The sequence below is a fragment of the Parasteatoda tepidariorum genome, chromosome 5 (assembly GCF_982258835.1).
Source record: "Parasteatoda tepidariorum strain Cologne lab strain chromosome 5, Ptep-v5.0, whole genome shotgun sequence".
Taxonomy (NCBI): domain Eukaryota; kingdom Metazoa; phylum Arthropoda; class Arachnida; order Araneae; family Theridiidae; genus Parasteatoda; species Parasteatoda tepidariorum.
The window spans coordinates 116,254,584-116,277,595 of NC_141759.1; the positions used below are offsets into that span (position 1 = coordinate 116,254,584).

At 27.8% G+C, this 23,012-nt stretch overlaps 2 protein-coding genes across 2 annotated transcripts in view; one reads left to right on the forward strand and one right to left on the reverse strand.

The window, feature by feature from the left end:
• Positions 1-23,012, forward strand: part of LOC147810049 (pre-mRNA 3' end processing protein WDR33-like) — a 162,886-nt gene that overhangs the window by 95,879 nt on the left and 43,995 nt on the right. The window lies entirely within an intron of this gene.
• Positions 730-13,768, reverse strand: LOC107444098 (coatomer subunit beta-like). The gene is made up of 7 exons (XM_087164897.1): positions 13,547-13,768; positions 11,957-12,070; positions 10,536-10,681; positions 10,353-10,442; positions 7,298-7,450; positions 2,447-2,523; positions 730-802 (listed from the first exon to the last, which is right to left on the reverse strand). The coding sequence occupies exons 1-6, from the start codon at positions 13,746-13,748 to the stop codon at positions 2,452-2,454; spliced, it is 777 nt and encodes a 258-aa protein (XP_087021023.1). The 5' UTR covers positions 13,749-13,768; the 3' UTR covers positions 730-802; positions 2,447-2,451.

A 23,012-nucleotide genomic window follows, 5' to 3' on the forward strand; every position in this document is an offset into this window, starting at 1 on the left:
ATAGACTCATGAAAATGTCTTAAAAAGTTGTTCCAGAGAAAATGTTTCGCAAAAACCCAGAATTCCGCAGAAAAGTCGCAAGGGCACCGAAAAATAAACATTTCCTCAAAACCATTTAAGGTTTTTGAAATTTGTGAATATATATTTAAATCCAATAAATAATCCATTATCTATTTAATATTTAGATTATTCTTACTAAATTGTATAAATAAAATGTCAGTGAAAAGGAAATGCATTCACGAGAATATTTATTTCTACTTACAACATATTAAATAAATAATGAAAAATATTAGCATTTATAAAAATATTTGCAGTAATGTTTACTACAAAAGATTAGCCTTTAGAGAGTTAAGTGAGAAAACTCACCTATGTCAAAGCCCTAAAGAAGTAATTAATTGAGAAATAGAATTATATATTAATTATCACTAGGTATAGAGATTCCTTACATACATTTTAAGATGTTGGATTAATTTTTTTAAATATTAAGATTATACATTAATGTATTAAATTTTACATTAATATACATTTGAAATTAAACTTCTTCAAGAACACACTTAATTTTAAAAAAATGAAAATTCAATTATTTTTAGTTGCTTATTTCGACCTATAAGATAATAATTCGATTTATAAGATGAAAATAAAAAAGCTTAAAAATATAAATCATTATAAAAAAAAGCTTACCACCACGTTCACCATTATACAGACGAGAAATAGACACCAACTTCAAGACACTAAAGTCTGTATATAAATCACGGACAGAGCAATGATTCAACAGCTTTCGAGTTGATAAATCCATTGGTTGCTGCAAATGAAAATAAGTGCTTAAATTAGTATCACCAATATTAAGAAAACATAAATTAAATTTATGAACATGAAAAGTTTAAATATCTGACTATGATGTGGACTTGATGTTAGATTCAAAAAAATTCTGAAAATATTATTCCTTTTCATGTTTTGAAGTAACCACCAGCAGCACAAAAAGATAATGTGAACACACTGAACAACTTTTGATCAGATTAACAAAAGACTGTTTATTGCAAATCAACCACATACCTTGAAATAATTACTTTTAAAAGCTTTCGTCCACAAAATCCTCATTGAAATAATAATTGCATCTTAAAAAATTATTAAAATAGTGCAATTGATACATTTTAATAAAACTTCAATATCTGATCTTATTTAGAAAGAGTAATTTTTTGTGTCTTATTTTGTAACTTAAAATATGTTTTGCACTAATTTATTGATGTCGCCTTGAATGATTAAATTTAAAACCTAGTATGTGATTTTATTTATTCATTATTATTTTGGATTTTAACCAAACCAAACCGATTTACATCAGAATTCAGCACTGTTACTTTTAAGAGAAACTGTTCTCCCAAAACAGGAATGTTTAATCCACTTTCCATTTACATAAGATTCAGAATTAAATTAAGTAAACTATATTTTATACATTCGCAAAAAAGAAAATCTGTAAAAAAATTGCTGAAAGTGGTAAAATTTTCAGCAACAAAAAAAGTTTAAGAAGAGTTGAATAAGAAAAAAGCTTATAAGTAAAGATATAAACAGTAAATAGACGCCAAAAAATTTACGAAAACTAAAGTTTTTTTCGGTCAATTTGAAAAAAAAAAAGAAGAAAAAAAACTTTTTTTACTTGTTTGCTTATGTATTTTTAGAGCATAATTAACTTTACTGTCTAGAATTATTATCAGGAATTCAGATTCTTTTCATGAAGTGAAATAATTTAGCTATAACATAAACTCTAGCAAAATTAGCAGTCATCCAATAAAGTGTGGTTGTGAGAAAGACATGCTTTTTTCTCACTCATAATCCTTGACAAACTTTTTAGAACATTTAAAAAAACCTATAATTGAATAGTTTTTAAAAAAAAAAATCTAATTTAGGTTTTGTACTTGCTTAGCTATTTAAACTTACAAATTGTTTTGTAACAAATAAATTTACAATAATAGAAAGAAAAATCCTTTTTACATGTCATCACCTTGCAAAACATTTTTTATATGTTAATTTATACTGCGTATAAGTAAGTTTTATACCTATTTCCATTGGAAAATTTGAATATATTTCCTATTCTCTTTAAAGCTTAATTTCAAAAATAACCATAAGTAATTTTTAAAATATAATTCGCATCTTTAATAACAATACTTTAATTATTCAGAAGAATATATTTTTTTAAATTTTTTAATAGCACTGGTTTAAAGATTTTTCTAACTCTACTCTGGTCAGTAAAAGAAATTCTAAAAAAGACCTGTATTAATAGATGTTAAAGCGTAATAAATACTCTGTTTATTCAAATAATATTTTTCTTTCCTCGAAATATTAATGCAGTTATTTTGACACGAGAAATAGGTTTGTTTTTTTAAAAGATACTTGTAATTAATCATGTAACAAGAGAAATGTTTCACAAAATATGTATAAATATCTTACTTACTGAAATTAATCAATGCTTCTATGGATAGTTAATTCTATTTCAATTTCAATTTTCTGACCAGAAGATTTTTCTTTTTCCTGGAAAAAAAAGTAAACAAAATAAATACAGAAACAAAAATTTTACTTCAAATTAGACTAAATATTTTATGAGAAGGGGAATTTTTTAAAATGCTTTTATAGCGCGAATGATGTTTTAAAAATTTAAACATAAAGAAAAAGGGAGAAAATATTATAGATTTTTAAAACACAAGATACAAAATAATCGGTGGTAGGGAGGCAAATTTTTTACCTCCATTTTATTTATCTGGGAATTCAATTAAGAACAAGAATTCCTTAATCAAATAACTCTAAGGTGTCAACAATCTCGAATTGAAAAGACGGAGAATATGCCATTTTCAATATTGTACACAAGTGATTTTAGTGGATGATCCCTCAAATGATTATTTAAAATTCTGTAATATGACCACTGTATTCATGATTGAAATCTGTAAAATCACATGATAGAGACTAATCAATTGTGAAATTATAAGTTCACCCTAAGGATCTGTTACTGTATTAGCGTAAAATAATAATTATGCATAAAAATTTGATGATTTAAAATCGTTAATTTAGTTTCTTTTTTACAACAAATTGACTGAATTCCCAAATTGGTTTAAGCAATAAATCATGAGGATAAGGTTATATTTTTGAATGTAATTAAAAAAAATTTTGATGCATTTTACTGCTGGCGAATTTTGCAAATTTCATTGATAGTTGAGAATGTTTTCAAATAAGTTTGCTGCTACGCATGGCATTACTTTAAAAGAAATAGAATAAAAAATTCTGATGGGTATTAAAAAAATAGGCATTGATGAATAAAAAGTATAATGGACCAAGCCAGGAAAATGGAAAAAAAATAAAACTGAGATTCAGCTAAAACCTTAATGGGTTGAAATGCTACAATCAAATATTACTACTAAAAAGGGATTACCAGGGACTGATCAAAACAAATTCAGGCCCACAAATTTTCCGGACCCCTAACAAAATATTTTGAAATGAAATTTCTGAAGATTAGTCCTAACGATAAAAAGAATCTATTGAACTGCATGATTCAAGACAATAAATTCTAAAAAATTTTGAAAGCAGACAATTGAAGATTATTTTTCTAAGATAAAGTTTCCGCGTATCTAAATAGTAAAGCTAAATATAAAACAACAAAACAATGTTGTATAAAAATAAAAACAGCTTGGTGACCAAAAACAAGTGAAATCAGTGATTTTTGCTATAAGTCACTGATTAGTTGAATTATTTTAAAGATTGTAGCCTTCCATCTACAGCTTTACACATTTGTTAAGAATAAGCTTTTAGTTCTTGTTGACACTAATCAATTCAGGGTTCATAACAGAGATCAGAAGAAGAAATCCAAGGAGTATCCAAGGAGGCCAAAATTATAAGGACTTATCAAATATTTAAATAAAAGATAACTAGATGGTTTTTTTTATTTTTTAATTAAAAAGCAGTTATTATAAAGAACTTGCAAAAATATATATTTTGCATAAGATTTTTTCTTCTAGCCGTTTGAAAGTAAATTTTGACTTTGTCAAACTTCATCAAGAAAAATAAATTAAAGTTATCACTTTCACACATAAATACATTTTCCAGTTTCAAATATTTTAATAAATCTTTTTTAAGTACATAATACAGATGTTTAAGATCCCTGTGGCAGAATTTTTTTGGACTTTCTGCAACTTACCTCTCTGTTACTAATATCTTTCTGCAAGATACTTTTAAAAATAACAAATATACATGTCACTAAATTAAAGTAACAAAAGCATCAACTTCAAAAAAAAAAAAAAAAAAAAAAGAAAGAAAGAAATCTTTTGTATCAAATAAAGAATTTTTTAAATAAATATATATAAAAATTTTTTATCCTAATATTATGGGCTATATTCTTGCATTTCATAGTGGGAAAACAAATTATTTCCTTTTTCGCATTAAAAAATCGTGAAATCTGTAGCAGTAAATCGGACTCTTCAAAAAAGGGTTACTAAATGCACGTTTTCATTTCGAGATTCAGTTGTTTTAATAAATAATGTATTAAAAATATCGGATTTTAAAACTATGTGGAAATAGTAATAGCTGCATTAAAAAAATTAGAATGAAATTTTCTGCCGAAAAGAAAACCAAAATTTTTTTCATTTATCTTTATTTTTCAATGTTCTCAAATGAGAATAGAAAAAGCATTTTTTTTCTACTCAGATACACGAGAAGGGCATCTTTTGAATATAAATCTGAAGTTTATTTTGAAACTTTCTGCTGAAAAAAAAAGCTTTTAACTTCCGAAAAAAAAAATCCTTCTGCAAGAACTTGGTAATATTCTGCGACAATATCGCCACGATTCTGCCACAGGGTTAAAGATTAACATAAAAACCTACTAATCTTATATTTATAAATTTGAATACATAAAGCAAATTTGAATATATAGTCATTTTATACAAAAAATAATCACAGTAAATCATTAATTAAGTTTGCTTGTAACATGTAAAATTAAAATTATTAGCTGTTAATTTTCTTCTAACCCTTGCAATTCAATTTTTTTTTTCTTTTAAAGTTTTTCTTAAACTCTTAGATTTTGACAGTTTGCATATCATTTCGCTTCCCTGCTTGGACAGCAAATTCATCAGTGGATTTAGTAAATTCATCTATGCAACAAGGAGTATCTAAGGAGTTTGTAAGGACTAATTTGGAAATCTAAGTAGTTCCAAGTACTCCTTGGAGACTTTTTTTTATTTCTAAGGAGTATAAGGAGTCTGTACGAACCCTAACATTTACAATGTTTGAAGTTATAAGTTACTGCCAAGTCATGTAACATCCCAATAAAATTTAAACAAACCAAACCCAAACATGATTTTTTCATTATTTTAAAATTTAATAAGTTTCTCAGTCATTTTAGTAATGAATGCAGCATTTGAGCTTTTTAGCTATCATCGATGGCTACAGTAGAACCAAGCATAATCACGGAAACGTTGATATATTAGAAAACCGAAATCATTGGATAATCGGGAGAACTTTTAAAGGAGACGTTTTAACATACGAATATTGAAATGATTTTTACTTAGTTTTTTTACCACTAAAAACTTTCAAAAGAATGATTAGTGAATTTGGTTAATATTATATTCAACTGTAAAAAAGAGTATTAAGCTTCAGCTTTAAAAGCACTGCTTTAAACAGCTATGGTTATCATCATAAAATTTATCACAATGTATTGGAATGGGGTGATTATCTTCAGAAGCAGTGTAAAAATATAACAACAGTGTAAAAATATAATCAACGGTGTAAAAATAAAATAAAAAACACTACAAAAATAAAATAAAATACAAGTCAGAAAGTGTTTTGAAATGGAAAAATAACAAACAGAAGAAATACTTTAAATTAAATAAATATTGATTCCACAAGTGTCTAAAATATTTCTTAAGAAAATTTTCAAATTACATATGAAAATAATTTATTTGCTTTATAGATTTGAATAAATAATTTATATATTCAAATCTATGGAGATTTTAATATACTAAACCAGATCATAGTTTATCAACTAAAGAACAATGTTTTAGCGGATAACTATACAATTTTGTAGAAATAGCTTTGGAAGAGCTTGTGATAAGGAATAACTCTGATAAAGTTTAAAATCATATATTTTGGTCAAAAACTAAAAATTTTTTTTAAAGTTAATCTGATTTTGTGTCGAAATATATGTAAGAAAATTGGTTGCATTATCAATTATATACCAATAGTACAAACTGTTGAAAATATTCAAGACCTGTAAAATTTAGAGTTAGCAAAAGATCATAGCTTTTTAATATATATATATGAAACATGAGAGAAAATTATATATAAGATTATCCGGTTTTTTTAAAAAAAAACTTTCCTTTATCAATTAAATTTCTGATAAAAAATCAGTATTAATAATGATCAATATTTCTAGCTGTTTAATATTTTAATAAATTTCTATAGATAATGGCGAATTTTAATGAGATATCAAATGAGGAGTAAATTAATTTAACGAAACATAATAAAAACTAATGGTTACTTTTAGTAGAACAATTCTTTCTGTATTATTATATAATCCAAATTTAAAAAGTTTTACAAGTACTTGCATTTAAATAAACAGTAAATTACTTTATATACAGCTAATGGAAAATTTAAATTTAAAAGTTTCATGCGATTTTCATCCACATTTATTTTTTATTTATTAGTCTATTTTGAACATCAATGAATTATTTACATTCATTTCAATCTCGGGACAAAACCTTTAATATTATTGAAATTATAATTTAAAATAAAAATTATATTTATTTAATAAAGTATATTTAAAAATTATTATAAAAAATATTTTCCAAGTTAAATTTATGATTTCTTAAAAGAAAAAAAATCTAGGTATAAATTAATAATTTAAAAAAAAATTAGGTTACTTAAATTGCAAATAAAATAGAACCATGGTACAAGATACATTTTTAACTACTCATAAATGACCATCTTATTCAACAGACTTGAATCCATTGAAAATTCAGTATAGTCCATCTTGGGTAAAACTTCATAAGAATATGGCACCCATAAAAAATCCTCGTGTAAAGAATTGGACAGAATATTAACAGGTGAGTCACAGCAGGTAGCAGAAAAGTTTAGGACATGGTGACAGCTCCGAATTAAGGCTAAAGATAGTCACTCTGTCATATTTAGCAACTATTTACAGGTGATAATGTTTTCATGAGTTCAGACATATTAAAGCGAATATGCGTTATTTTTTGTCACTCAGTATAATTTGAATATTTTACATCATTGTTCAATGAAAATAGTCATGATATTTGTTTCATACCTGACTTTTAGCTCGAATTCTAATGTGACCAGTCACTGGAGCCTCAGGATGAACAGGATTTTTCTCAATGCTTACATTAGCTAGGGCATATTCACCAAAAATAGAACGGGCATATAAATTAGCAGCCATGAAACCACATTCACCAGACAGGGCCTACATGAAAATAAATAAAATGACAATAAATATGTCAATACAATTTTTTTTTAAGTATTAACAATTTTACAATTGCATATTCACATCTTATTTATAAATTTGCAAAACCACTAAATTTTATATCATTAAAATATGTAATGTATAATACAAATAAGGCAGGAGATATATAAGCATAAGACTTTATTAACCCCATGCTAGCATCGGCTGAATCCAGCTCGGGTAACTACTATGTGCAGTATTTGTGATGTCCGAACTGACTTCGGGTAGGAAAAAATTATTGTTTCTACTAGTGGTCCTAATTTTTCAGGGATTACGACTTAAGTCGAGGGAGAGAAATTTGGGTGGAGTTTTGGGATATACCATACTGTAAAAAATTTTTAAAATTTACGTATTGAAGATCATATTGTTGTGTATTTATATTATATTATACTAATAATATTAAATTTTGCTTCAAAATTTAGTTCAATTTGTTCTAATTGAATAAGATGTGTGTGTAATCCATTACTTTTTTATATGTATGTACAGTACAGTATACAGTAGTACAAATATGTACAGTAAATACAGTAGTTATTGCATTTAAAATTTTACTTTTGCAATAAAAAACCATTTTCTAACTTTTGTATTAAAGAAAGAACAAAACTAAACAGTGAAAAAAAATTTCCATTTTTGGTCCATTTTTCTGAAATTTATGTCACTGTTAAGAGGTTACTAGATTTCAAGAATTCACAGATAGTAAATAGAATATTTTTTGACACAGACGCAGATGAGCACTAGCCATTAGCAGCAGCATAAGTAAGAGCTCATAGTACAGTGTCATGGATCAACAACAATCAAAACAGAATCAGAAATGATTCGTTGTCACTATCAACACTAACTGGTAACCCACAGCTTTATTAGAGCATGTCAGCAGCTGCCAGCCAGATCTCACAAAAACTAATTGCCTCAAATCCACATCAAATACAGCACATACCAGGAAAACCAATACAGTAAGGCGTACTGGCTGTACAGAGTAAGGTTCATTTTTCAGTAATTCATCTAGTAACAACTGCCAGTAACTGAAACCCATCAATAGGTAAGAATAGAAAAGGGAGACAGATGGAAACCAAGCCATATTTATCTTTCAATCTTATTACATAATTATTGATGCAACGGCTCAATATTTAATAAAAATAATTACTTAGAAAGCTAATTATCTACCATTACAGAAAAATATACGTTAATTCTTTAACTATGATGTATATTGCTACTGCTTTGCTTTCTGACTGATGCTCAATCTATACAAAATCGTGCTGAATTAAATTTCACTGTAAACATAGAACCCATTGTCATAAACAAATATTGCAAACTAAAATAGTTACTATCCGAAACCATGATGAAGCTATTTTTTCTAATACATTTTTCCCTATAATGTTTTTCTTAATATTTAAGACAATTCGGGTGCCAATTAAAAATGCTTCATGGGTTACTTTTAGCACATTTAGTTGTAAGTTGTGCACAATGTTATAAAAAATAACATTTTCAGAGACTCATTTAATTTTTTTTACTAGTTTTTAAGGAGTGAAATTCAAAACCAAACAGAGAATTTCAAGACAGAGATTAAATTTATAAATTACCACCATTTTACAACACAGATTAATTTGTAATTGACATATTACTTATGTAAAGTAGCAAGCTTTAAATTGTTGATGGAATATTTAACCTAAAATATTAACCAAAATGGTTCTTAATTTTTATTACTGGTTAATAAGATTAAGATTTACATTAAAAGAAAAAACTTATGAACAAAGAACATCTGATTTAATTTTTTAACACACTTTTTTTGTTTCTACAATTTTACAGCATGTCTAAACTTTCAAGTCAAAATTAACACTCTTATATATTGGTATGAAAAGCAGATCTTTCCCAAGACAATTTTGAAAGGTCACGCAAATGATCCAAGCAAAACTTATTTTACTTATTTATTTTAAATTTTATTTTGGGGTGTAAGAAACTTCTTTTTCAAGCAATTTCAGCTATTAGCAGTGTTAAGCAATAGCAATCACTTTCCTGAATTTAGGATACTTAAAAGAATAATCATGGCATGCTCTTAGCATTTATCTCTATTATAATACTGCAATTTTATGCTAAAAATATACCAATAAAATATACTATTATTTTCCTGCACTTAAGATGAATCTAGTGATTTTTTAAAAGATTCTCTATTTTCAATGGCAGAAAAAAAAATCTAGTAGTTTTAACAAAATAAAATTTACAAGGATTATTTTCAATCCTGGAAAAATTTTTGATAAGTGGAAATTAAATCTGTTAATTGCATGTTTAGATGCATACTGGCAATTTTGGTTGGGCAACCTTAGCTTAAAAATTTAGTCCCAACTTAACAGTATTTTGAATAAACAAGAAAAAAAATGAACATTGACTGCAGCTACAAAAGCAATATAAACCTGGTTTGAACCAGACGGCTTTAATTCAAAGCTGTTTCAACTATTCATTAAGTCTGTATATAAGCTGAGCAAATTAAATTCTTAAGTTAAACCAGACAGCTTAAACCTGATACTGCTTCAGCTATTAAGTCTGTATTCAAGCTGAACAAATTTAATTCTAAAGTTAAAACCAAACTTTTTAAACCTGATGTAACTTTAGAGATTCATTAAGGCTGCATTTAATCTTAACAAATTGAATTAAGTTAAGCCAGACACCTTAAACCTGATACTGCTTAAGCTATTAAGTCTGTATTTAAGCAGAACAAATTGAATTCTTAAGTTAAGCCAGGCAGTTTAAATCTGATGTAGCTTTAGAATTTCAATAAGTCTGCATTTTAGCTGAACAAATTAAACTCTTAAGTTAAAGTTTAGTTTATACTGCTTATGTAGTACAGCTATTGGAAAACATCAATGAGCTTTACCTTTTCTGGTGTTAGACACCTCATATTTGTAAATCCAATCAAATGCATGAGATAGCATTTTAGATTATTCAATGTAGTATTGACAGACACCTAGGAAATAATTAACATATTAATATTTGTGCAGCCAAAGAGCGAATGCAACATTCAGATGTTAGTTCAAAATAAATAAAGCTAAGTTCTTACTTTGTTTTCCCATTCAAACGCTGCCCACATTTGCCTGAACTCTTGATCGGTGCATGTAGCAGGAATAATGTAATCCATAATATCAATGTGAATATCATTCAGAACAACAACACTTCTGTCACTGGCTGATCCGCTGATATCATATACTGAAAAATAAATGACTTAAAATAAAAAAGACGTGGAGGGTAAAAAGTGATAACCCACTTATTTTGTAATTAAAAGATCAATAGATTTAACTGCACAGATACTACAGATATTTGTGGCTTATAAAAAAAAGTGAGTTTGCATTGACTTGCTTAAAATTTGAAAAATCTTTTACTGCTTGTGGACAATGAACACAAGATCTTGATGAACATAATTATTTCTAAAATTTTTATAAGTTGTGTCTTATTAAACCTGCAAGGGGCTGTCGTGCTGAAAAAGAAGTGGCTTATTGCTTTTTATTAACCAGATCTTTAAGTATTAACGACATTCTTTAAGAAAAAAAGGAACTTTTTTTTTATCTGATCAATTAATACTGTCTAAAACACTGGCAGTTCTGCAAGTAGAACTTAATTTTTTTGATCCCACCAAATGGTCAAGCATGTGGAAAACCTTCATCAATTTTTCATTTAGAACAAAAACTTATTTTAATGAGCAAAAACAGCTACTTATTTTGAATTATATAGAAGAAAAATTACTCTTTATGGCACGGTTTTTTGGTGTGAAGAGGGAAAGGTCTGAACAATAATTGTATAAAAATAAAAAGAGTAAACATTTGAAAGGAGTAATAATAAAAATGTCAAAACAGCTAGCGAGTTAAAGAGATCATATATTGATCTGGTAATAAACTAGAATAAAAAAATTAGAATTAAATTTTGGTCAAATCAGACCTTGCATAAATTTCGCAACATTTAATTTAATTTATGAGTATAAATCATTATCATATAATATCATGCTTTTTCTTTAAAAAAAAGAAATAACATTAAAGCAATATTTTATAATTATAGTAAAATTTAAGGCACATTATTAAAGTTAATCATGAGAAAATTTGGATTTTAACAGCATAAGATTATGACTTAAGAAAAGGGTAATAATAGAAAAACGAATATAAGTCATGACAAATTTGAGGGTCTCAAAAAATTTATAAGTAATTCTACGAATATTTTTAATATAATGAATCAAAAAGAAACATTTTTTGGCATAAATAAATCATTAAAAAAAACATTTATTAGGTATTATATAGTACCAAACACATTAAAACTAATATCTAACTTGTTCTTAAAAAAATTAAATAATATTGACAACCAAATGGTTGACACTTTCTTAATAGTTAAAATATAAATAATAAATAATATAAAATATAAATTAATTATTTTACATTAAATAATTCAATAGTCAAATTAGTTAAATTAGTATATGAATAGTTAAAAATGACTTACCAATGTTACCAAAAATGATGCCATTTTCAGTTGATGCAACTTTAACACTTGCTTTGATGTTACAGAAATCATGAGGAGCAAGAATTACTGGTGATGGCTTTTCAACAAGTTCTCCTGCAATAAAATAAAATCATCAAATGTAGTATTTTCAAAAAAGATATATATATTTTTTAAATAAACCCTCCCATTTTAAAGCTACAACTTAAGTAAAATACATTTGAAGTGAATAACATTTTAATTCAAGTCTTTAACGACACAAATTCCTTAAAATGAGATTCTGGCAATTAAGAACTTCTACAAAAAAAGAAAATGTTACTTCTTCTAATATTGTTTACGAACATTTTTAATAAATTTGTTGCAGATGTATAAATCGATAATATAAATGTTAACTTGTTCAGCTATATTTTACTAACACTTAAATAATCTTAATATTATGATTGAAAGAAGTAAAATATTTAAATTTTACAGGACTACTATAAAAAAAAGAGCAAATTTTCCATATTTAACTAGATTTAAATATTTTAATCACATCTTTTTATCACAAAACACTATTACAAACCTTATGGCATGAAATCACAATAATAAACAGCATACTTATATTTAAAATCAAATTCCTACTTAGACAATATGGTAAACAGATTTCTGAAATGTTTAAAAAATCAAAATAAAACAAAAAAAGTTCTTTTTTTTAAGTAGATGAAAAAAATATTATTGATAATGAATTTAATTTGTTTAATTTTTAAATATTTTTATAATGATTCTCGTTATTTCATTAGCCTATTTTATTTTATTTCTTTTCATTGTTGGATTTTTTTCCACATCAAAAATAAGATTAATTTTGTCTCCTAAGTTAAACATGGGGTCCCTTAAACATCTTTAACACTCACTAATAAATACTTTTTTTTTTGAAAATTCTAACAGAAAATTATAAACATAAATCTTATCATCACCTTGATCTGGTATCATTGAGTGAAAAGAATGAGATATCTTTGAATAAACACACTTACATTGAATCCATTCATTTACAAATTCAAATCAATACAAATAAAAAAACAATCAGTCTTCAAACATATAAGAAATCATTAACTATTCCTTCTTTCCCTGAACTGGTTCTGATCAAAGTCTATTGTGCATTCATTGCAGAGAAGCAAGAAATTGTTATCCCCCTTTTTTGAGCTATAAAAGATTGAGTCCTTTTTTCTTTTTTTTAGAAAAAAAAGTTAAAATTAGTAAAAAATTAAGTAATTTAAAGTATTTTACATGAAATTAAAAGAAAAAAACGTCAGAACCGCATAATATGAGAATAATAGTAATACTGTACAGTTTAGCATCCTTTTCAAGAAAGAAGAAAAAAAATCAAGTTTAAATGAGTGAAAATTAAGAGATTGTCATTAGCATGAAATTATAAATAGAAGTTTCAGGACCTCATTCAAAAAGTTGAGTCACAGTAATAATTGGACTATCTTACTACAGTAATATAAAAATATTGTAATATAGATAAAAATACACACTTACTTATTTATACGTACAAGAAAGACAATAACAAAAAGAAAACTGAAATTGGAAAACTAAACAATAAAATGCAATTACCTAATGTAGCTAGTTCTAGAGTACAGTTTTGAAGAGTATCAGAAGTTTGGTTGACAATCAACACATCCAGAACAATATCATATTGGTTTACATGAACATATCCTTCAGCATAAAGTGGATCAGAGAACCCAGTGAGTTGAGTCACTTTGCTCAGTTTAGAGGAGCTTAAATCAGCAGCATAATCTCTTTTCAGCACTCCCATAGCTTGAGAAACCCTTAGCTCAAACCTTGGCCACCAAACCTTGGCTCAAGGCTCAAACATATTCTGATATAACATAATAAATAAAGTAAAGTATTGTAATGAGACTTGAAAAGAAGCATATAAAATGCTTAAAATTATCCAAAAAAATTTAAAGTCACTATTCATTAAAAAATGCACGGAAAAGTTATCAAAGTCACTGAATATTCTTTCCGGATTGATGTTTGGGTGATTTGTTGAAAGAGAAATCATATTTGATTGAATATTTGCCCTCAATAAATGATGACATCCTGGCATTACATGACGTCAAAAGTTTTAATCGTGAGTGTGGGGTGCTAGGTACTGATGATCAAAGAGAGGAGCCGAGAAGGTGGTGTAATTCAGAACGGCCTCCGTTTTGCCTTTGTTGAAAATACTGTAACAATTGCCAACGGGCACCACTATGGTGTCTAGTCTCTGAAGAGTAAACTTCCTTCTGTTTACCGTCATTTCTATGTGGTCTCCCTTCGCCACAACAAAATTGATGTTTTGAGGAGGAGGCTGCTGTTCCCCCGTTTTCATTCCTTTCTTTAATTTGAGTACCCCAAATGATATCAACGGGCTGCTCAAATGGGTGGTGAATTTGAACTCCTCGTCGTCTGAAGTTTTGACCACGGACCACTGAGGGGGGTCAGATGGAAGTCCGAGGTGGACGACTTCCTCTCCACCAGTGCATGGATCAACCACAACAGTTGGTTTCTTCCTTCTGTTTATATTCCTCTTCCTCCGAAGATATCTATCTTGATCTCTCCGAATTCTGAGGGAATCCACAGTGTCGGGTTGGTTCCCTTCGTCCACCCTCACGTCGGTCACCAACCCGTTTTGGTAGGTGTAAACCAACCGCTGATTGCGCCAGTGCTCCAGTGGCGGGAATCTCTTGCGTGTTGACCTGCGGAGATCCCGTTCACCTTCGTTGTTACATCTGAAACAATATAAGTACTTAAATATGAAACATTTATTTATTTCAGGGTGCGTTGTCAAATTATTCAACAAAAAATAAGCACTTTTCAAGCACTCAAACAATATTTTTAAGCACTTTAAAAAAATATCATAATTAGGCACGGTTGGAAAGTTTTTGAATTAATTGTGAAAGCGTTGAACAGAACAATGTGAACAGTGCCTTTCTGCATTATTCGTAGCGAAAATCAACAGGGTAAAGAAAAAAATCCCATTTTGGAAGAGGGGAAATTAAGCACTTTTTAAAAACACCCCATGAAAAAAGCACCTTTAAAGGCTTTTAAAAAAACGAAAATAGGCACCTTTAATCACTTTTCAAAAACGCTACGCACCCCGTCTTTAATAAGCATTTGAAATAGTATTCGCGATCGCAACACTCGAATACGCCATCTGGGGAGAGACCGGTTTCATGCCTTTAGCCCTTCTCCCTTCCCTCTCCTCCTCTTTTCAGTTATATAGGAATGTACTACGATATTTTCCCTTTTCTTAATATTTTTCCTTTTGACTTAATAAAAATATTTTCTAAAATTTCCGTGATACCTTTCTTCAGAACTATGTTTAATGTAGTTCTCAGTTCCATATAGTTTTTCAAGTTAAAAGATTTTAATCTATATGAAAATCAAGAGAGAAACTAACGTACTTCCTTCCTCTATGACTTTCCACACGCTAATGGGGAAAGCATGTGAAGTGTTGCCATAGGAAAAGAGTTCTGCTCTACGCCACCTGCAGCCCATTTCGATCGCCAATTACAGGGTGCGTAACCAAATCTCTCAACAAAAAAATAAGCACCTTTAAAGTACTTTTTAAGTACTCAAAAATATTTTTAAGCACTATATACATTAACAAAATGTAAAATAGTTTTCACATGATAAAATAACTATTACTAGTTCCTGACAAAGAATTCTTTTCTTGAATTATTGATTGTATTAGCCATTATTAAATGATCAATCAGGGGTTTGTCCAGACATTTTGTGAAAGGTCCGTTTTTGTAAAATTGTGAAAAAATTACTCGTAATTTGCGAATGTAAAATAAACGTCAAGTCAAATTTTTTCAACCAGGGTCCTGCTTTTGTGAAAATAGGGTCCTGTTATTGCAAAAAATCTTTTGAAGGAGTTTTTTAAATTGTAAAGAGATACAAGATCAAGACTGTCAAATTATAATAAAAAATTTTAATTTCAAAAAATAAGCAGCAATTGCTGCTACTAAATTAGAGATGCAACATACAAATATTCGGTATTTAGCCTATGCTGCTGATTGCACAATATATTAATTTCGGACGAATAAAGAAAGAAGCGTCTGCTGAAGACAAAACTTAGTTCGTTTACATCTGTCTTTCTTTCTCACCCCCACTCCTATGGGAAGGGTTTATTCGATTAACTAAACAATAATGAAGATAAACAAATTTGTGAAGAGTCCGATTAAAAGAAAAATTATTTTGCGAAGGGTCCGTTTTTTAAGTTAAAATATTTTGTGAAGGGTCTGTTAACGGACCCAAATTTTTTCTAAACAGACCCCTGTCAATAGATTTTTCGGTTTGAAATCAGAAGGTGGAAAATGAAGCCTGACATTCAGAATATCTTGCAACATGCAGTAGAGTTGCACATGAGAGTGCATGAATCTTACCGAATCCAGCTCAGTAGACGCACATGCGGACTGCCAACAGATAAAACCATTGGCGTTTTCATACGCTACGGACTGACAATACGAAGTAGATTGATTGAGTTTGAATTAAATGTGAAAACGTTGAATAGAACAATGTGAACTATTTCTTTTTGCATAGTTCGTAGCGAAAATCAACACAGTAAAGGAAAAAATCTCATTTTGAGAAAAAGAAAATTAAGCACTTTTTAGAAACACCCACTGAAAAAAGCACCTTGTAGGACTTTTAAAAAATCAAAAATAAGCATCTTTAAGCACTTTTCAAAAACTCTACGCACCTTGAAAAACCATGCTTTTGCATAGAACGCAGAGAAAATCGACACGGTAAAGGAAAAAATCTCATTTTCAAAAAGGAAAAATTAAGCACTTACAAAAAAAAAAAAAAAAAAAAAAAACACCCCAAGAAGAAAGCACCTTGTAGGGCTTTTAAAAATCAAAAATAAGCACCTTTAAGCACTTTTCAAAAACTCTACGCACCATGCAGTATAATTATAGAGATTTACATACTTTTTTTTTTTTGGAGCTTCCATCATATCTGCTCCTCGCTTCCTTTTTGTGGATGTTGAGGCCACAACTTCAGTAGGTGATGGTCGCCTACGTTTCCTTGATGCTGCCACCACATCAAGGTCCACTTCAGCAGCACGCTTCTCTGCTATGCGGGCAGATCTTCTCGGCTGGATCTTCTCTGGCATGACTGTTTTCAAAAAACTAGAATTAAAAAAAAAAAAAATGTAGAGAATATATTTATTACTCAAAATTAGGATTTTGCTTATTTAAATGAATTTGATATTTTAACTAACTAAAAAGAAAAAAATATATAAGAACATTTTAAAAATGTCCCAAGGGGGTAACAACTACTTATTCTCAAAAACAAAACACACTGTGTTAAAGTATTTTCAAGTTTCACAGTTTGACATTTTGTTAAAGGTCCGTTTTTGTAAAATTGTGAAAAAATGACTCGCAATTTGTGAATATAAAATAAAAGTTAAGTCACATTCTTTCAACCAGGGTCCTGGTCCTGCTTTTGTGAATTTGTGCAATTATCGCAAAAAGCTTTTTCAGGGAGTTTTTAAATTGTTAATAGATACAAGATTATGCTCAGTACTGAAAAATTATAATTTAAAAAAATTAAATTTTAAAAAGTAAATTGCTACTAAATTAGAGATGCAACATACAAATATTTGGTATTTAGCCTGAACTGCTGCAGCAGAACATTTATTTCGGACGAATAAAGGAAGAAGCGTCTGCTGAAGACAAAACTTAGTTCGTTTATATCTGTTTTTCTCCCCCCCCCCCTTCCTGGGAAGTGTTATTGGATTAACATAAGAATAATGAAGATAAACAAATTTGCGAAGGGTCCGATTAAGAGATGAATTATTTTGTGAAGGGTCAGTTACCGGACCCAAATTTCTTCTAAACAGACCCCTGACTATGTTTAAAAATAAATTACTTTATTTAAGTAAATTTTACTTATTGTAAAATATTATTTGTTTCTGTTAAAACACCATTTTTAGCACTAAACTTGTTAAAATCCTGCAATGTCGTACTACGATTTTCAGTAGATTTTGTCCAGTAATTTTCCATTTACATAAACTTAAGAGTTTCTTTCATTTGTCAAAAATTTATAAACAACATTGTCAGATTCCTTAAACAATTTTAATGTATTCTTTTTAAATAATATTTTTTTTCATTTAAAAAATGTAGTGGTGTGATTTACACAGTAAATTTCTTTTTATATTTTAACATTCGATTTCTCAGGAATTATCAGGGGTCTGTTAAGAAGAATTTATCTTTTAATCGGACCCTTCTCAAATTTGTTTATCTTCATTATTGTTTTGTTAATCGAATAAACCCTTCCCAGGAAGGGGGGGGGGGAAGACAGATGTAAACGAACTAAATTTTGTCTTCGGCAGACGTATCTTCCTTTATTCGTCCGAAATTAATATTCTGCGTTCAGCAGTATAGGCTAAATACCAAATATTTATATGTTGTATCGCTAATTTAGTAGCTGCAATTGCTGTTTATTTTTTAAAATTAATTAATTTTAAAACCTAAGAAACGCTGTTAAAACGCTGCGCTACAATAAAAAAACAGAATATAAAAACAGAAGTTCAATAAAAAAAAAAAAAAAAAAGAATTGGAAAAAAAATTTCTTAAATTCATTAAAAAAAAATATCCCCCTTTTCATATTATTGCACTTACAAGAAAACGAGGCGATTAAACAACATTAAGAGAAAATGTCTATTAGAATTACTCTTAAAAAAGTAACTAAAATAATATGATTAAAACAAGCCAATTAGAAACCTCTTAAAAAATACAACAACTTAATCAAAACGTTAAAAACAACGAAAGAAAAGATTTCAAAAAAAATAAATAAATAAATAAATAAAAATAGCGCAGCTGAAAGTGCGAAAATCATCTGCATTAAATCTACTTAATATTGCTGTTTTGATATATCAGTGATTGTTATGGTCTAAAACTTTAAATGAATAAGCACAAAACACCATTTCTCTTTTTATTTATGGTATCCCCCTCTTTAAACTTTTTTTGTTACAAGTATTTGCCTCTTTCAAAAGTTCTACGCAAGTTGTTTTGCAGATTTTATAATAGTATAAAAAACAATTTGAAGTGTCATATTTCAACATTTAAATTAATAAAACACCAGATAATCACACCTGGAATGACTGGTATTCACAATTACAAATAACATACAAGTGTTCTTTTATATGCAGATTTTACTTTCTCATATCTTATTAAAATATTAAATGTAATTTAAGAAATAAAAGTAAGAAACTTTAATTTTGAATTTTATTTTTTATCAATTTCAAATTCTTCAAAACATATTATTTGCTTTTAAAATACTAAAGAATTACGTATAATTTTTTAAAAAAAATTGAGGAATATTTGGAGTTGTAATTATGAAGAAAAAAAAATGGTTGTTGTAAAGTGCATTTTTAATGCATAGGGTACTGAATTTTGGTAACTAATGTAAGATGTCTTAATAAAGCTTCATACTACATTAATTTCACATTTTGATAGATTTAAAGTCTAGGATTTAGTAACATTTTAACTTAAAAATAAAAGGTACTTCAGGTTGGAGGGGCTTTTCCGGGAAGTAATGACGGCTCATGCGCAGATGCATCGCTGTCACGAAATTGTATCCCATTACACACGTCAAAATTTGTGATTTTTTTTCCCATTAATGTGTTTTTTAAATCTAATATGAAGAAAATAATTTGAATTTCAAGTTATTAGGTGTAACTCGGAAAACAATTTCTAAAACCTAATAATATTCTAATGCAATCATGAAAAATTTAATACTTATAATTTTTGTAGATATGATTAAAAGTAGATAATTATTATTTTAAAAAAAAATTACTTAGTTAAACGTCTTTTCTACATTAACTACTTTTTTTTAGCTATTTTCTTTCGGTTTTAACATTAATGTATTTTTACTGAATTTTCTTAATAATTTTATATTTAATATAATAAAAATAATTTAATTCATTTTGGGTGAAAGGTAAGCCACCATTTCAATAAATATTTTTTTATTTAAACTGTGGCGAATATTTTTCACTAATTTTATTTTTCTGCTATTGACAAGTCTGAATAAATCCATAAATTATTAGTAATTCAATTGGACGTAAAAACTTTCGATTGAGAAATTTACTGAGAAAGTTTTTTAACTTGAAACGGTCAGGGGTCAGTTTAGAAGAAATTTGGGTCTTCACAAAATATCTTTTCCGAAAAACACAAAATCAACTTCACAAAATAATTGATCTTTTAATCAGACCCTTCACAAATTTGTTTATCTTCATTATTGTTTTGTTAATCGAATAAACCCTTCCCCGGGGGGGGGGGTTGCAAAAAAGAAAGACGGTTGGAGACAAACTAAATTTTCCAAGTTTCCCTAAGTTTAAATTCCAAATGTAGTAGTCTAAGAAAATATTTCTGCTTTTACAAACATGGTGTGCACATTGTTATTGATATTAAATGATAATTTTTTTTGTAAATAAAAATAATTTATCAATTCATATTTATTCATGGAATTAAAACAACATTAAATAAATAAAAATTAATTTATGGCAATTTTTTAAATAAAATATTATAAATTTAAGAATTGTTTTAATTTACTTAATGCGTAACACATTAAAAGTGATACATTAGTAACTTGCGTAATTTAAAATATGTTAATTGAAATTATTTAAAATGGGAGTGATTTTGTTTCCATTATTTGTCCGAAATGAATATTCTGTGTTGAGCAGTATAGGCTGCGTACCAAATATCTGTATCTCTAATTTAGTAGCAGCAATTGTTGAGCATAACCTTGTATCTATTTACAATTTAAAAACTTCTTGAAAAGGGTTTTTTAGCAATTTTTACAATAACAGGACCTTATTTGCACACATTCACAAAAGCAGGACCCTGGTTGAAAGAATTTAACTTAACGCTTATTTTATATTCTCAAATTATGAAGTTTTTTTACAAAAACAGGACTTTTCGCAAAATGTCTGGACAGACCCCTGAATATGCTTACATTACTTTCACTAAGACACAAAAAATTTCGTGAATGAAAAATTATATTATATTTAAGAGATAGAATGGTGTATACAGGCATCATGCACCATATCAGAGAACAAACCATTTAGTTGAACGCTTGTTTGTTATGAAATTTGTTTTATTATTCTTTTTATTTACTTACTTGCAACTTTAATCTATCCAGGGTGGCCACTCAAATCCGATTTCAAATTTCCCTGATTTTTCCATGTTTTCCAGATAAAAATCATAAAATTTCCAGGTTTTTGTTTCTTTTTTCATATTAAGTATAGGATGTGTTCAAGAAAAGTGTCGATATTATAAAATATTTTATTCAAAATGTTATTTTTTTAACATATCGTCTTGAAAAAAATAATTTTTTTTGACAATTTTCAAGATTTTTTTAAATTTATTTTTTAATGTTTTGGTACAAAATATCGAATCAAAAATCATATTGACCAACAAAAGAGTAAAATTAAATATAAATATATAGTTGGTTCTTAAAAAAACATTTTTTTAAAATTAAAATATGTTATAAAAGGTTAAAATGAAATAGAAAAAATTAGCATTAATGCAACAATTGTAACGATTTGTCGACAAGCATTGCTGTTAGCGATTGTAAAAAAATGTGTGATTGGTTGGTTTGCTGAGAAAAATAATTCAGATTTCTTTGATTGGGAGTAGAAAAGCTTTCAGAAAAAGACTGTGATATAAAACCTATTATTAAATTATAACCAACTAATTTTTGGAGAATTTTATAAAGTTAAAAATACAAAAACATTTTGTCAAAATAGAAAAAAAATTTACCACCAAAGCATTGGAACAAAGTTGAGCCATAAATGGATTCAGCCCAAGGAGAGAATTAAAAAAAAAAAAAAAAAGAAGCTAATATCCTAATCCCTTTTTCCACCCCCACCAGAATCTTGCCTAAATTGCACAGTCCCATAGCAGTCAAAGGTTTCTACATTCGTTTAGCAACTGTGTGAGAATTTTATGTGGCATTCTAGTTTAACAGAGCTGTTATGGAGCAAATTTTGATGCAAGCAAAGTATAGCTAAGTTGATGATATTTCAACTGTTTGGGGATACATTTCCGTTTAAAAAAAGTGGGTATAATGGATGAAATAATTTAAATTAAGAAAATTAGTAAATAATTTAAATTAGTGAAATTAAAAAAATTATCAAAGAAAAATTTCCAGCTTTTCTTTAAAATTCCCTGATTTTTCCAGGTTTTTATCCAAATTTCCCTGATATTTCCAGGTTTTTTCCAGTATAAAAAAATTCCCTGATAATTCCAGGTTTTCAAGGTTTTCCAGGTGGGTGGCCACCCTGCTATCATAAAAACATATGATAAATCTCAAAAGAACTAATTATACGTTTTCAAAAATAGTAGCACACAAAATATTTAATGAGAAAATTGAGGTTTGTCTGCTGCAACCACCAGAGAATCGATATTTACATTTTAAATTTAAAATTTACAAATGTGTGTGTAAATATTTTCGTCCAAGATGAGTGGTTTCAAAAAGTTAAATCGGAGAAATTCTTCGAGAAAATTTTTGATACGCACATGCTAAATTATACATTCACAAAATACAAAAGAAAATGAAATAAAAAAGAGCAACATACACGATTATTTTTGTATTTGAATAAATATTTTTTTGGATGCAAAACCTGAAAAATAAATTTCGTTGCACCGCTGGTATGTTAAATTTCACAGAAACGAAGAAATTAGGTTTTTATTAACGAGAAAAGTATATTAAACCCGTATAGAATTTTTACGAAAATTGCCCGCAAAAAATGACAACTAATATATTTTAGTTAGCGGGCCTAATATATTTTAGTTCGCAGTATTCTTCATAATAACACAATTTAAGTTAACTCTTCCATCAAGATGAAAAATTATAAACATCTTTTAAAAATGTTGTAAGTAAAACATAAAATACAAAAACAGCTTTACAGGAAAAATTTCATATGGAATTACACTTGAGTTTGAGTATTGCTTACCTAGTTTGAAAAAAAAAAATTTAAAAAATGACACAGTGGTTGTTATTCTCACACACACAGTGGTTGTTATTC